The 15,684-nt window shown below is 35.3% G+C and overlaps 1 protein-coding gene across 1 annotated transcript in view; it reads left to right on the top strand.

The window, feature by feature from the left end:
* The window catches only part of LOC107853020 (dnaJ protein P58IPK homolog), an 11,780-nt gene extending 4,969 nt beyond the window's left edge, over positions 1–6,811 (top strand). The window contains exons 2-9 of the mRNA XM_047396068.1: positions 1,704–1,869; positions 2,676–2,877; positions 2,970–3,130; positions 3,312–3,405; positions 3,964–4,176; positions 4,337–4,417; positions 5,074–5,292; positions 6,320–6,811. Of these exons, the coding sequence (XP_047252024.1) occupies positions 1,704–1,869; positions 2,676–2,877; positions 2,970–3,130; positions 3,312–3,405; positions 3,964–4,176; positions 4,337–4,417; positions 5,074–5,292; positions 6,320–6,499 (1,316 nt within the window). The 3' untranslated portion in view covers positions 6,500–6,811. The remainder of the gene's footprint in view (positions 1–1,703; positions 1,870–2,675; positions 2,878–2,969; positions 3,131–3,311; positions 3,406–3,963; positions 4,177–4,336; positions 4,418–5,073; positions 5,293–6,319) is intronic.
* Positions 6,812–15,684: the final 8,873 nt, after the last annotated feature.

Genomic DNA, 15,684 nt, shown 5'->3' with positions numbered 1-15,684 from the left:
TTTTTCTTTTTAGCTGTATGTATGGATTACTCAGATCTTTTGCATTTTGGGGGGGGTGGGGTAATAGTGAGAGTGGTCATTTGGGGATTGCAAGTTTCAAGATTTGAGCTTTATGGGAAGGGAACTTGTTTTTGTTGTAGAGGTCTGCGGGAATCTTAGTAGCTCAGTTAGTTGGCTAAACGAACTTTGACATTGTTGGTGAGGGTTCGATTCCACACCTTGTAATTCCCTTCCCCTTTCAAGGTTTGAGCGTTACAAAGTGGGAAGTTGTTTACATTGTAGAGGTTTTGGGGAATCTTATTATCTTAATTGGCTGGATACATGAACTTTTCCTGTTTCAGTGAGGGTTTGATTTCCCATAATTTAGTCTCCTCCCTCGTTTCCTGTTTCCCTAGCCAAAATGAATAAATAAATAAGAAGAAGAAATGGGTTTTTGATTTGAGCAAAATCTTGTGATTTTCTTGGTTTAGAATGCATATTGTTATTGTTTTACTATGAGTATCATAATCCACTCATCTAATTTCCACTTAGGTAAGTACAAAAATCATAAATGTAAATTTAGAAGAAATTAGTTGTTAAAAGAACCTTTTACCTGATGAATACGTGCATTGCCAGACAATATGAGATTAGTAGTTAGTTTGGCGTTTCTTGGGTTATGCCTAGATCCATGAAGGAGTTGATGTTCAGTTGGAGGAATAGAGCTAGGAGAAGAAGGCACAAGGCTTTTAATTTCGCTCCTCTTGCTTATTTTATTTATTTATTTATTTTGAAAAAATGTCACTCTTGTTTTATTGGAAATAGAGGAATAGGAGATGTTTTGAACGGGTGGTGTGATGAGCTTTGCTCGTTTGAGGAGTCGTTTCCGATTCCTTATTTTCTTTTGGTGCATCCATGTAGTCCCTGTTTGTATAGATGAATGGGTGTCTTTTGAGAAAACCATATTTTGTAGGTTTTTTTTGTGGTATGCCACGTGTATGCGGCCATGTCGCCCCTGCTATTAATAATAAAATACTTATGTTAGTAATTAGTACTAATAAAAAGTTAGACAGAGGGTCAATTGTGCCGATCTTTGGTTATGCAGTAGTGACTGAGAACTATATCAGAACTGATGAAACTGGGGTGAGTCTTTTTCTGCAATGATGTAAATGTGCACCATTGGTACTTTAAATGGTTTGAAATTAAATTGTTGTTCAACGTTGTCTTGAGTGAGACCAGCAGTTGTATTGCAAAAAGGAAGGAGCGCTGAAATACATGTTAATATCTTTAGCTCGATTCAAATTATCACGTCTGGAGCTTGACCTAATCTGAGAGTGTAATACTGCAATGTCTTTTGCATGTCATACTTGAGAAAGCTCATTGTTCTTGATTGAATGAGTTGCTCTTGATGAGAATGGTTATGTTTTATCAGTCAAGATCCCGCTAGCATCAAGTAATGTAAACTGCATCTTGTCAAAGGGCGTTGTTAATAGTTTCATAGAAACGGAGTTTTGTTACTGATCTATGATGTGTCTTAGTTCCCCTCGTCTTTGTTGCTGTTAGGATGAAGGATTAATCTTCATTTAAGTGATGAAACACAAGAGTTTCTTTATCTATCTAGTTAGGAAGCACAAAGGAGCATGCTTTACAATTTACAGTGTTCTTTTGTCTTGCAATTGAAGAGACACTTATTGTTCTCTGATACTTTTGGTACTCTTGATGTGTAGACACCAAACCTGGTGATGCTGCTGCATTGTTCGAGAGAGTTACACAAAATGTAAAAGTTAAGAAATACAGCGAGGCACTTAATGATCTAAATTCAGCCATAGAGGCGGATCCAGCACTTTCAGAGGCTTATTGGCACCGTGCATCTGTCCTTCGTCAATTGTGCAGGTTGAGATCGATTTTCCTTTTGTTTTCTTATACCAGTTCTCGCCTCATGTATGTCTTGATTCTTAGAGATAAACTCACTAGCATATTAAAAGTTGGGTCTTCCTGATATAAGGTTGAGATCGACTAGTGCATGTTGGACACTCCAAAAGGTGTGTATTTGTGGAGGATCCAACACCAGTGAGGCAACACTTTTGGAGAGTCCGAGCAACTTAGCCTCCAATCGTGAATTATCTTCCATTTAATGCTGGGCAGCTTCTGGACAGCAAACAATTATAAAGCTAGGGGTTGTTTAGTAGGGCAGATCTTCAACATTTTGAATCCTCAGAATGCTATAACTGTTAACCATTATAGTTGACTAGTAGGAATGCTACAGCTGCGAACCATTTAATTTCCATATTCTGGATTTTTTATTCATCTAATCCAGCAAAACCTAGGCTCGAGATATCTGTGTATCTAGGTGTGAATATGGTAACGACCATTTGCATTAGATCCAAGCTTGAATTTTTTAGTATATCCTCAAAATTATTGTTTCCCAGGATCAACTTCTGTACCTCTTCATTTCATTTGCATCTTGCTTGAGTAACCTACTATGTAGCTCAGGCTCTTCAAAAATCATGCTGCACACATGTCGGATCCTTCAAAAGTGCACTAGTTATGAAGGATCCGACACACACCTGTCGACAAATTTGAAGAGTCCGAGCATTGTAGCTGATTAATTAGCATTCAACCATGTAGGGCCTTGTCTCTACAAGTAACATCTGATCTGAAAATTATGTGATTGAGATCTCTTTTTTGGGCTAATGTAGATATGAAGAATCGGAAGAAAGCTACAAGAAGTTTTTGGAGATGAAAGCAAGAGACTCAGCTGCAGAGAAGGAGCTTTCTCAGATGCACCAAGCTAAGAGTGCTCTTGATTCAGCAACCAACCTGTTGGATACAGGTGACATTAAAAGAGCATTGGAGTATATTGATAAAGTTGTACTTGTTTTCTCTCCAGCATGCTCCAAGGTATTCATTCAATATTGTATTATTGATGTAACTTCCTGTGTAACCACTTAGTGTTACACCAATAATGATGTTTTCTACGTACGAATTTCTAGGCCAAACTCCTTAAGGTGAAGCTACTTCTAGCAGATAAAGATTATTCAGGTGTCATATCTGAGGCGGGTTATATACTTAAAGAGGATGAAGATAATCTCGAGGCTTTGCTGCTACGAGGCCGTGCCTACTACTATCTGGCTGATCATGATGTTGCCTTAAGGTATGCCGTACAACTCTATCAATTTGGTCCACCGTTTCGTGCCTCCGACTACACTAATCCAAGAAAAAAACTGCATAAAGGTGAAAAGATAGCCCAAAAAGATAATTGGAGGGACAAATTTGGAAAAAAGCAAATGTCATAGTTTGGAGATTCATAAAGAAGCTTTTTACGTCCTTTGCAGGCACTACCAAAAAGGCCTTCGTTCAGACCCAGAGCATGGGGAATTGAAGAAAACGTATTTTGGCTTGAAAAACTTACTGAAGAAGACTAAAAGTGTAAGCGTCACTATTTTCCCCTAATATCTTGTTTGGAGGGTTGTTATGTATCGTATTATATTGTATTGTACTATATTAGTTTGATGAATACCACGTTTGGATAGATTATTTCGTTTTCCATAGTTATATTATGTCACACATTAACGCTAACCTGAAGGATGAACCTACAAGAAATGTGGGGTCTGAGGTAGAGTTATTATAAAAAGGTAAGATGATTGACTAATGATGATTATTAGATAATACACAAAGACAAAATGAAAATCAAAAAGTTAACGATGTTACCACACCAAACCGGTTGTTGCATATAATGGGAAATGGATTTAAAGATACAAAACAATAAAATTTAAGTATCATCAAAATAAACATTGTATTTGAACTATTTCCGCATCCTCTTGAGGCCAATTAATGAACAGCTTTCTTTCTGAAAAATAGTTGTATTTAAACTAACAATACAATACAATACAATAGGTAACAACCATCCAAACAAGCTGCACGTGCAGACCTTTATCCTGTTGCTATGTCTCCAAGATATGTTTGAAATCCTAAACTTTTGTGCAGGCAGAAGATAATGCAAGTAAGGGTAAGCTTCGTCTTGCCGTGGAGGAGTACAAAGCAGCCCTGGCTATGGACCCCAACCATTCTGCACATAATGTAAATCTTCATCTTGGTTTGTGTAAAGTCTTGGTGAAGCTTGGGAGAGGGAAGGATGCTATATCAAGCTGTTCAGAAGCCCTTGAGCTTGATGGAGAGCTTATTGATGCTCTAGTGCAGGTTCTATATTTATCAACTTTCTACTTTTTTCAACCTTCAAACAAATACCATCAATGACATTAGGATGATCGAATACTATTAGACCAAGATGTTTGCTTAGAAATATCTAGTTTACACCGTTAAAATTATTGAATCATTGAGGTGGGCATATTTTTTACAGAGGGGTGAAGCCAAGCTTCTAACAGAAGATTGGGAGGGAGCTGTTGCAGATTTGAAAGAAGCAGCTGAAAAATCTCCTCAGGTTTGTTGGCAACTTTTTTCTATGGTTTTGTTTGTTTATTTGTTTTCCCCCTGTTTAAACCTTTCGTCATGTAGTAATACTGCGTCTAAGATGAGAGAAGACATTGGCTTGACAACTCGATCATGCCGTCATATTGTGGATATATGATCTGATGTCCTTTCTTTTGGAGGATGAAGTGCGGGTATGAGTTTTGCGCATAACAAGGATTAGATTTTGCAAGTTTTGTGATAGCCATGACTAGTGGCGGAGCGATGAATTTCATTAAGATATGTCAAACATATTAAGGAGTAAACCCAAGAAGAAGCCAAGGGGAGTTAATGTATGCTATACATGAAAAGTTTTCTTTAACCTAATTATCAGTGTAATTCTCCGACCCCTTGAATGCATGTGGGTCCGCCACTGGGCATGACCAATAAGTCGTCATATCAAAAGGAAAAGTAAAAACATCCTGATTAACCGTCTCCAAGTCGAAGTGAGGTCCTTCCTTTTGACTTAAACCAAGTTCGCTTGGTTTTTGTTCAAGCAAGTTGTTGTTTCTTGTCTGATATGTGTATGAATTCATCTCTATGCGTGTGTTTGTGTGTGGTCCTTTCTGTCAAGGTTTATCTTTTTTGCCTTGATCTGGATATCAAATAATCTGAAGTTCACTTCTATAGGATAGGAATATTCGTGAAGTGTTGATGAGGGCTGAAAGATCGTTAAAATTGAGTCAACGGAAGGATTGGTACAAGATATTGGGAGTGTCAAAGACAGCATCTGTATCAGAGATCAAAAAGGCATACAAAAAGCTTGCTCTGCAATGGCATCCTGACAAGAACGTTGACAACAGAGAAGAAGCAGAAAACAAGTTTCGTGAAATAGCAACTGCGTATGAGGTTTGTTTTTCTTTCCTTTTCCATCATTTTTCATTTGATCTGTTCAGCTCTTGGTTTTGCAACTGTGTATCAAGCGGTGGACAAAATTCTTAGTAGCTCCCAATTTTTTCCATTGTTCTGGGGTCATTATGCTTAAAAGTTTCTGATAGTCCCTTGCCAATCTGGTTCTTTTTTACTGTATCAGAGATATTCCCAGTGCATGTTTTCGGGTTTAGTTTTTCCATCACATGGTTTTCTTGCTCCACAGTTGATACTGAAAATATTTGTTAGTAGCTACCTTGCAATGTTAACAGATGAGTGATAACATAAGTGAGACATTTGAGATAAATTGGTTTGGAAATATTATGGTAGTGAATTTGTTGAATTTTTATCTTTTAACTGATCGCAACAACAACATACGCAGTATATTCCCACATAATCAGTATATTCCCACATAATGGGGTCTCTTTTAATAGATCGCGTTGTCTAAAATATCTTCAACTTTTTCCCCTTATGTTTCTCTTCTATTAGCATTTTTGCGCTATGTTATTTTGCTTTATCATGATTAGAGAGAAAAAAAAACCCATAAAAACGTATCTGGACTTTTGGCTATAGTCAAACCTCTCCATAACGTCATTTGTTCCAATAACTTTTGGCTGCTATAGAGAACATACATTATAAGCATAATACATAAACAAGTACTCAAACTTGACTTCAGCTGACAAGTAGGCACTCCAACTCCGGGAGTGTACATTTAGACACCTCAATTTTGTCTCAACTAGCAACGAAAACCTCCAACTTGTCCCCATTATGTCTCGTGCACACCTGATGATGTGGCACATAAATTTCGGAGGTGTTTAGATATCGTGTAAGTTGGAGTGTTCAACGAGTTGAGGTGCATAGATGTGCATACTCAAGTTAGAGTGCTTGTTAGTTGAGACCAAGTTTTGAGTGTCTGTTTATGTATTATGCAATAGTATACAGAAAATATCGTTGTTATAGAAAGTTCTAACTGTATTCGTCTGTATGTCATTGTATCTCTTAACAGGTTCTTGGTGATGAAGACAAACGTACACGGTATGACCAAGGGGAAGACATTGAAGACATGGGTTCAGGAATGGGTGGTGGAGGATTCAACCCATTCGGCGGAGGAGGGCAGCAGTTCACCTTCCACTTTGAAGGAGGCTTTCCTGGCGGAGGTGGTGGATTTGGCGGATTCCATTTTTGACCTCCACGGTGTTCGTTTGTACTCCTCTAATGCTTGCTGCAAGGAATACACAGCACAAAGTACAGTAGGCTGTTATACTCTCATGTCCAAGAAGTTTTTGCTTTTTGGATACAATTTTTTTCTTTCTTTTCTATGTATTGATTAGCAATAGCTTTTAAGAACTGTTGGGAACTTGGGATAGATTAAACAGGTCCATTTTGTAACTTCCTTAACTTTGAATGGAGGAATATTGTGGATCAGACAACTAATGTAGTTACATTATCAGATAGTGTTATTCTGACATCAAGTGAGATGATTCAAATTACTTTCTCATTTCTGTGCCGGCTTGTTTGGAACTGAGGCGTAGTTGATTGGAGGGGTTAGTTGATGATCAATGGACTTTTGTAAGGTAGTCATAACTCATAAAACAATTTAGTAATAGTAATTGCGCGGGGATACTTTGGTAGAAGGGATAAGGGATAGTTAATTTCGAGATTAATTTGAGGGATGAGTTTATTCATGTTTGGGATAATATGTATGGGATAACTCATCTCGGGATTACTTTTCGGTATTGTAGTTTATGTATGGGCTCATTGCTGGAAATCCTATTTTGCCGACGCGAGGTTTGTGATATGTTATTCTACATGAGAGGATAATTGGGACATTTCACATAGGAGGATTCCTGTGGTATACTCATAAGGGGGTATACCAGTTTATGAAAACTCCAATTATCGCGCTAAACTTAGACTGGGGGCTTGGCCGCTGAGTTAAGGGTGAATTCCATATAGCTCGTGGAATTGTAGAAATGTAGGGTGTATCATCTAGCTCAGGATTAATACAAAGAGTTGAGTCATGATTACAAGAAAATGTTTTGATACTCATCAAATTATGCCCATGTGTTTTCATTTACCTTATGCTAAATTGCTTTATGAAATGCTCTCACCTATGTTGTATAAAAATATATGTTATTTTTAAATCAGGTTCTGAAGCACACTCCTGTGGTCCCGCTACCCAGTAGATTATTTCCAGCTATCCAGAGTTAGTGAGCCTCCCTTAATTCGAAAGACATCTTGCATATGTGTTGGTTTCTTTTTGACTTATGGTATGATCGGGGGTCTTGTCCCGGTTCTAGACAGATTAGTATGTTCAGATCAGTAGAGGCTTAGTAAATGTTCTAGATTGGATTTGGATTTTCTATGGTTTGATGTTATGAAGTTTTATGTGTGATTGTGGGACTATCATGTTTCAGTTTATCTTCCGCACTTTTATGCATATGAACTATGCTTATAATTACAAGCTAAGAGAACTCCCGGGCCTTCGTGGTTCGGGATGCCTGTCGCGGCCGGGCCTCAATTTGGGTTGTGACAAACTTGGTATCAAAGTACTAGTCATGGTCCCAGGGTGTCTACGAAGTCGTGTCTAGTAGAGTCTTACTTATGGGTGTGTTGTGCACCACACTTATAATCAGGAGGCTATCGGACATTTAGGAGTTATTTCTCATTCTTTCATACTCTAGTTCATGCTATAGCATCGTCCATACAAAAGTTATCCAAATTTTTTTCGTATTTTATTTTTATGGGACATGCCTCATTGTCGAGGCGATATAAGTTCAAGAATTTAGATCTCCTAATGATGTGGTCCTTTCTGATTGAGTTATCCATAAAGTTATGAGATAGCACAAGAACTTGAGAGGAGTCAGTTAGTGCTTCAGAGTGTGTTGATTCAAGTGTATACCTCTATCTACATCAATCTTGCATTTGAGCTTGAAATATGGAGTGTATTCAGTCCCTTTCAAAACCCCTGTTGCAGATGGCATGCCTAAGGGGTAATGATATGTGTCAGAATATTGGAATGGTATTTCCACCCGAGTAGTAGTAAGTGATAAGGTGTCAAAACCTATGAGCGGTAAGATGGTTCCAAAGTTAGTGCTATGGAGCCATGAGTTTAGAAGTTAGAAGTGAGGGTAACTCTTGAGTGAAGAAGGTAGATGTAGTTGTGTGACCTTTAAGTAGAGGGTGGTGTGCCCTTTCATGGTGATTGGTTGATATTGTGACAAGGTTAGTAGACTATATGGCAGCCCGCGGAGGGAGTGATTATCTATGATTATTATTTATTTAATATAAGGAAGGAGCTCAGAGTGGATAGTTATGGTGGTTGTAGAAATCATTTATAAGAGGTAAACAGAATGATTTAGGTTAGTCAATAGGTTGTGGATAGAGACTCACTAGTGTTTATGGAATTTGAAGATAGTGGGAATGTATGTATAGGTAAGTAAAATATGATGTGAAAAAAGTAGAATATGTTGATAAGATCGTAATGGGTTATATTATAAAATTAAGATCGACTAACCTCATTATGTGACTTTACCCCCTTGAGTGTCTTTCCTCTAGTAGTTGTAAACTAGTACTACATGTGAGAAGATATATAGTAGATTTTGAGGTATAGTAGTAATGTCATGGAGGGGATGTGATTGTAGGTCATAGTTAAGTGAAATGGGGTATTTGGGTTGCTTTCATAATTTGATGGACTAGTATAATATGTGGAATGCCTCATCAATGGTACATGATTAGTTCTAGACAATAGGCTTGAACTTTAGATGTGGATTATGGTGGTAAGAATGGTAGCTTAAGATTGATTATGCATGTTTTGTGGGAGTAAGTAGTAGGCTTTATTTGATGTATGCAATAGCCTAGGTTGGCAACTCATGAAAAAGAGAGTGGATAATTATGATATATACATATACATATATACATATACATACATACATACATACATATACATATATATACATACATACATACATACATACATATATATATATATATACACACACACATACAAGAGGACTAGTGTTAAAACAATGAATTGTGGTTGAGTCATTAAGTGAATAAGAGCGTAAGTATATAAGAATAAGTTGAACTCCCAGGTAGAAAGCTATTAGATAAGGTTTTATATGTATAAGTGTCTTGCGTACCTAGTTTGTGTTCTTGAATTTTGTAGTATGGAGAAGTCTGGGGAGTTGTTGTATAGTATTCTTTAGAGTAGAATTGAGAAAATATAGGTAGGAAATGTGCGCCTTTGGTATAGTTTTACAAACTTTGTTAAGTTGTAAGGGTATGCGATTAGAGGTTTAATACTAGTATGTTAAGTAGTGGAGAAGGGATTGTTATGTGGCAAGAAGTGTATATGTGTATGCTCATGAGACTGTGAGCTGTAGGTTGATGGCTATAAAGGTTAGCAAAAGTTAAGAGTATCTTTTCCGGAAAGCAATGCCTTCATATCATAGTTTATCAGGGAAAGTATAGCGTTTATGTGTATGGTGATACCCATTGTGTTGAGTGTTGTGCTTGTAGATTTAACAAGAATCTATTTCCTCAAGCATAGGATTATGATTTTGATCTAAAGGAGAGATGGAGATTTAAAGTAGTTCCCAAATTTTTCTTGTTGTGGCAAGTTGCAAGGAAAAGTCATGATAAACCTATTCCCGTTCAAGCAAAATCCTCCTACTTCAATTTAAAAGGACATCTATCAATATCTTATGTATTCAAGTCCTACCTATGTGTAAGGTTTGAGTTCTCTATGTAAGTCGTGTCATGTTCCGACCTCCAAACTCGAAGCAATGATGTCTCAATAAATCTAGTCTTTCATGTATTCAAGCTTTATGTTATGATTCTCATGATCCATAAACATCCATGTCTTATATCATGCTTGGTTCTAAGAAACTATGCTTTCTATATGTTACCAATTCATTTTACGTCGAGATTATCCAAGTGATAAGGTTCATGCAAACTCATGACTATCTCAGCTCTGAAAATAAGAAACAATAGCTTCAAGTATCAATCGTTGTCTCAATCGTTGACTTCATGAATTTTGGCCTTATTTTATATGACTCATGATGTATGCGCTCATGTTTCTCACCATAATCTCAGTCCTATCAACTCATGTTGTACTATATTTATACCTTAACGACTCTCTGTTTATGATCTAGACATCTAATGTATGAAGTACTTCGTGCCTATTGCATCACGTCTGGTATCTTATGCCCCACCTTGAGTAGTGCAACAAGTATGAGTTATAATTAAATAGTGTTACTCTCATTCATGATGCCCTCCGTATGTTAGTATGATAGTGGTTGTGGAAGCATAGTAATAACTTAGGTAGGAGAGTAGATGTTCTTGAATGCAAAAATTTTAATATGATTCTCGAGCTAAGGTTATAGGTAGGGGGAAAGAAGGAGATAAACTTTCGTTGTGTGAAATAGTTAGGAAGGAGATATGTGGCGAAAATCTTTGTGAGAGTGACTGAATTTACTAGTCTTAGTAGGGAGATCCATGGAGTGGGTGTAGTAATGATATGCTTGGATGTTGTGATTGATGAAAACGCAAATCAATGTGCTACATGGTTAGTACTTCTTGAATTAAGAGATGAGGTTGTTGGATTACACTGATGAGGTGAGGTAATATTCTTAATGGGAGGTAGAGTACAGGGTCCGTAGCTTAAGTTAGCACCTTTTAACTCCGGGTTAGGCTTCAACATGGAAGTACGATACGGTTGGACTCAAGCTCTTGTGGTTAGATGTGTTATAGGAGAACTGTAAGTTGGAAATGACGAAGTATGTTATTTATTATTTGGGGCATAGTTGAGTAGTGTCTCTAAGTTTTAGGTCTATTCGTTGTATCTTGTAAGGTAGAGAATGCTTCTATTTCTTATGTCCAACGGAATCTTATTTCATGATTAGTACCGATGTAAATTAGGCCTACGATCAAATAAACTCATACCATATGTTGTGATGATCATGATCCCTAGAACTCATGTGCAAGGTAATATGTCAATTCTTATTATCTCAGACTTCATGCTTACACAATTTACTAAGGGTTATTATGAAGCTCTTTCGATACCTTTGCATATTTTGTTGTGGAAAAAAATGTTCAATGTGAGGTTACGTTCTTTATTTCATACTTTTAGAGCTTCAACAAGTTCCTATCCATCATTCGGGGATGAATAATCTCAAGGGAAAGTTAATGTAACACCCCGTACTTTTGGGCTAACATTGATCCCTCTTTTCTACGTTATACACCCATACCCAATGATTTCTATTTAGATATAAGTGTGAATAATATTTACTTAGTATGGGAATATCCTTGGAGATGAATATATGTCGTAAAAATCTCCTAGCTCAAAACTTAAGTTGAGCACTTTCCTATCAATTGACTTTTAGTTGATGATTTTGCATGGGCCAACTTCCCGCGATCATTTCTCCTTGGATATAAAGAGTTATATGGTCTACTATATATCATATTAAACTCTTCAAGTCTTCTTACCAAAGCCACTAACCGTTTGTCAATCTGAGTCCGGAGTCAAAAATTATAAGTATTTGAATGAGGCTCAGTCCAGGTTGTGCGATGGCCATGCGCCGCAAAGCAATCGCTTAAGCACACTGCCTCAGCTATGCAATGGTCATGAGACACAAACCTTAAGGTTTTCCTTGGACATGTGATGCATAGCCTATCCGGGGCGTCAAAAAGTGTTTCGTTTGATTTATATTAAGGGCATAAAGGTCTTTTATCATCCCATAACCATTCCTAACCCTCTTTGGATGAATATCAAATCTTAAACACATTATTTTCTCTTCAAAAATTCCCAAATCATCTTCCCTAAATCGAAAGGGGAGAAACTACCTAGGGTTAACGAATTCAAGCTTCAGGGGTCCAATTTCTCTACGTTCTCTTTGATTTTTCTCCGCCAAAAGGTATGTGGGACTATCCTAAATCTCATGGGCGTAAGTTTTACATTTTTAACAAGCTTTAAAGTTATATATGTATGTATACGTAATGAGTTTTGAAAAATTATTTTAAGAGCATGCATCATGAACCCAATTTGATGAAAGTATGTATTTTTTATGGGATTTTCCATAAGCTTGATTTATAATCGTGTGCATACATGATATGGGTATTGAAAAGTAATTTATTAGCATGATTTGTGAAATTCCCTTCCCCATGGTGAAATTCATTGTCTTAACATGTTACGAATTGTGAAATGGATTTGAGAGCATGAATTGTAAGTCTCCGTTTTAATCATGATATTTAGGTATATCTAATGTTGGGGCTGTTTTATGATTGATGATCATTCTTAAGTTTAAATGCCTCTTGATTATTATACATGGTCGTTTGATGCGTTTTTCAGAGAGGTGATTTCTGTTGTAAATGCTATGATTTTTCAATGCAGAAACTGCATGTGATTAGTAAAAAAATTGACTGCCATGTGTTAAAGTCTTGAAAAAAGAGTGTGTTTGCATAAGTTTCATATGCTTTTGAAATAAGAACTCTCATATGATTTGATGAATCCTTTTTGGTGAAAATTAAAGTACTTTCGAATAAAAAGGGCTATGGATGTAATACGATAAGATATGAATGACTTGTAAATCTGGATATGACAATACTCTGTTATAATTGCCCTTAACAAAATGAGCATTGGATATTTTTTAGCATGAAGCATGATTTTTAAAGGACTAAAATTGGGCCTAAAGAGAGATAGATGGTTATCCGAAGAAGGCATTTGAGTGTAAGGGTTCATTACTGAAAATTGTGTTTTGCTGACGCGGGTTTTATGACATGTTATCCTACATAGAAGGATAATTGGGATATCTCACGGGGAAAGGGGGGGGGGGGGGGTCGTGTGGTATATTCACATGGGGGTATTCCAGGTTATGAAAACTTCAATCCTCGCAGCAAACTTGGACTGGGAGATTGACCGCTGAGTTAAGGGTGGATTCTATATAGCCTGTGAAATTGTAGAAATGTAGGGTGTACCATCTAGCTCAGGAGTAATACAAAGAGTTGAGTCATGATTACAAAAAAAAATGTTTTGATGCTCAGCAAATTATGCTCATGTGTTTTCATTTACCTTATGCTAAATTGCTTTATGAAATGCTCTCACCTATGTTGTATAAAAATATATGTTATTTTTGAATTGTTCTACATACTAGTACTTTTGAGTATTGACCCTTATATTTCAGGTTTTGAGGCACAGTCCCGTGGTCCCGCTAACAGTAGATTATTTCTAGATATCCAGAGTTGGTGAGCCTCCCTTACTTCGGAAGGCATCTTTCATATGTGTTGGTTCCTTTTTGACTTATGGTCCCATAAGAGGCCTTGTCCCGATTTTAGACAGTCTAGTATGTTCAGATCAATGGAGACTTCGTATAAGGTTCTAGATTGGATTTGAATTTTCTATGATTTGATGTTATGAAGTTTTACGTTTGATTATGGGACTATCATGTTTTTAGTTTGTCTTCCACACCTTTATACATATGAGTTATACTTATGATTACATACTAAGGGGTTTCTCGGGCTTTCATGCTTCGGGATGTCCGTCGCAGCCAGGGCCTCAATTCTGGTCGTGACAATATCAAACACAAGTGAAATGATACTATCTTTTTTCATCTTTATTTGTTCAATATGAGCTTGGTGACACCTCTGGAGCTATCAATATAACTCAAGCTCCCTCATCTAGGCAGGGGCTGCTCAAGTACTTTGCTGGCCTAAGGTGAAAATTGAACGGAAGTCTTAAATTTTTAAGAAAAAATAAATATATATTTTCTTATAAAGTGTATATTTTAGATATTTTGAGATGCAAAGTTGTTAATATTTTTTTTTATAGTCGATTTCTTTTAATAATTATGTTTTCGTTAATATAACTAATGCATTTAATTTTTCTTGAGACATCATACTTTAAATTTTAAATACATCAAACTTCTAATAATTCTTTACTTTTATATAAGAACTTTATTGTTTCTATGAATAGTACTTAATTTTTTTTTTATAAAAAGTCTATAATCTATTATTATGAAGAAATGAGGCCTCTTTAATGTGGGGTCTAAGGTAGTTGCCTATTTTTTCAATACTAGTCGTATCTTACACGCCTCGCACGTGTATCTCGCTCAAGAAATTTAGTCAACAAAATCACTTTGATATTATAAAATTAAAATATACTTGAATTAAGAAATAAATTTATTTATTTATTTAATACAAAAAACACTTACATATAAAACTAATATTATCATACAAATCATATAAAAGACATAAGAGAGTATCACGTTAATTAACAATAAATGTATATGAAAAATAAATTCATGTGTATACTTTTATTATTAAGTACGCACTTTAAAACATTGGTGTGAGTTATTAACCTTATTTGCGGTAAATTTGCAACTCTAAATTATTGGGTTTAGTATTAAACCAAATTAACTTGTATTAAAATATAGTCAATTTAGGCAAATTTTGATAGTCGTTTGTATAGAATTTCTATGTAAATATATTTATTTTGAAAAATAGCAAGTTTTAGACTAAATTTGTAATATTTTGATTTGTAAAAATTATTTTCTATATAAGGTATACCTAAATCAACAAGAACTTTAATTAATTTTAAATTCTTTAATATTTCATATAATAAGTAGTAATAATTATTTAAGGATAAAAGGTGAAAAAATAATTTTCTTTATTTCAAAATCATAGTGAATGACAAAAATCTTGAATCACTTTTCTAAGAGTGGTGTACATGATCAAAAAGTTCAGCATATACATGATAGTTTAATATTGTAAACTTTAAGAATATACTAAAATTTTATAAAACTTACTTCAAATCACAAACAAATCCATCTCTTTGATCATAAATACTAATAAGATTGTAATCATCAATAATATATTAAAAAATTCAAAACTTACCTCAAATCACAAATAATTTGTGTCTTCAATCATGTAAGATATGTCAACATTTCACTAAAACACTTCTTAATTAACAATTATCTATCAAAATACATGATAACTTATTTGTTGTAAATTTCAAAAATATACTAAAATTTTAGAAAATTTACCTCAAATCACAAAAAAAATTATCTCTTCAATCAAACAAAATAAATGATAAACTAAACCAAAATAAAAAATCATCACATGCTATAAAACAGTATGAATATAGCTTAAAGAACTCACTTGATTAGGAACAATCAATTGTATGGAGAACAAAAAAAAAGAAGATATTAATAAAGCTTTAAAACTTCTCTACTATAAACACTAATATAATAAGTTTTCTACTTATTCTATTATTATTTTTTCTTTTAAACGTAAGTTAATTAGGTCTCTTCTTTTATATGAATATAAGAATATTAGTAAAGATTTTACTTCAAAGTTGTTACTCGTGTGAAGGGGAAA

This window comes from Capsicum annuum, chromosome 9 (genome assembly GCF_002878395.1).
Source record: "Capsicum annuum cultivar UCD-10X-F1 chromosome 9, UCD10Xv1.1, whole genome shotgun sequence".
Lineage (NCBI taxonomy): Eukaryota > Viridiplantae > Streptophyta > Magnoliopsida > Solanales > Solanaceae > Capsicum > Capsicum annuum.
This window is presented reverse-complemented; position numbering and strand designations above follow the sequence as displayed.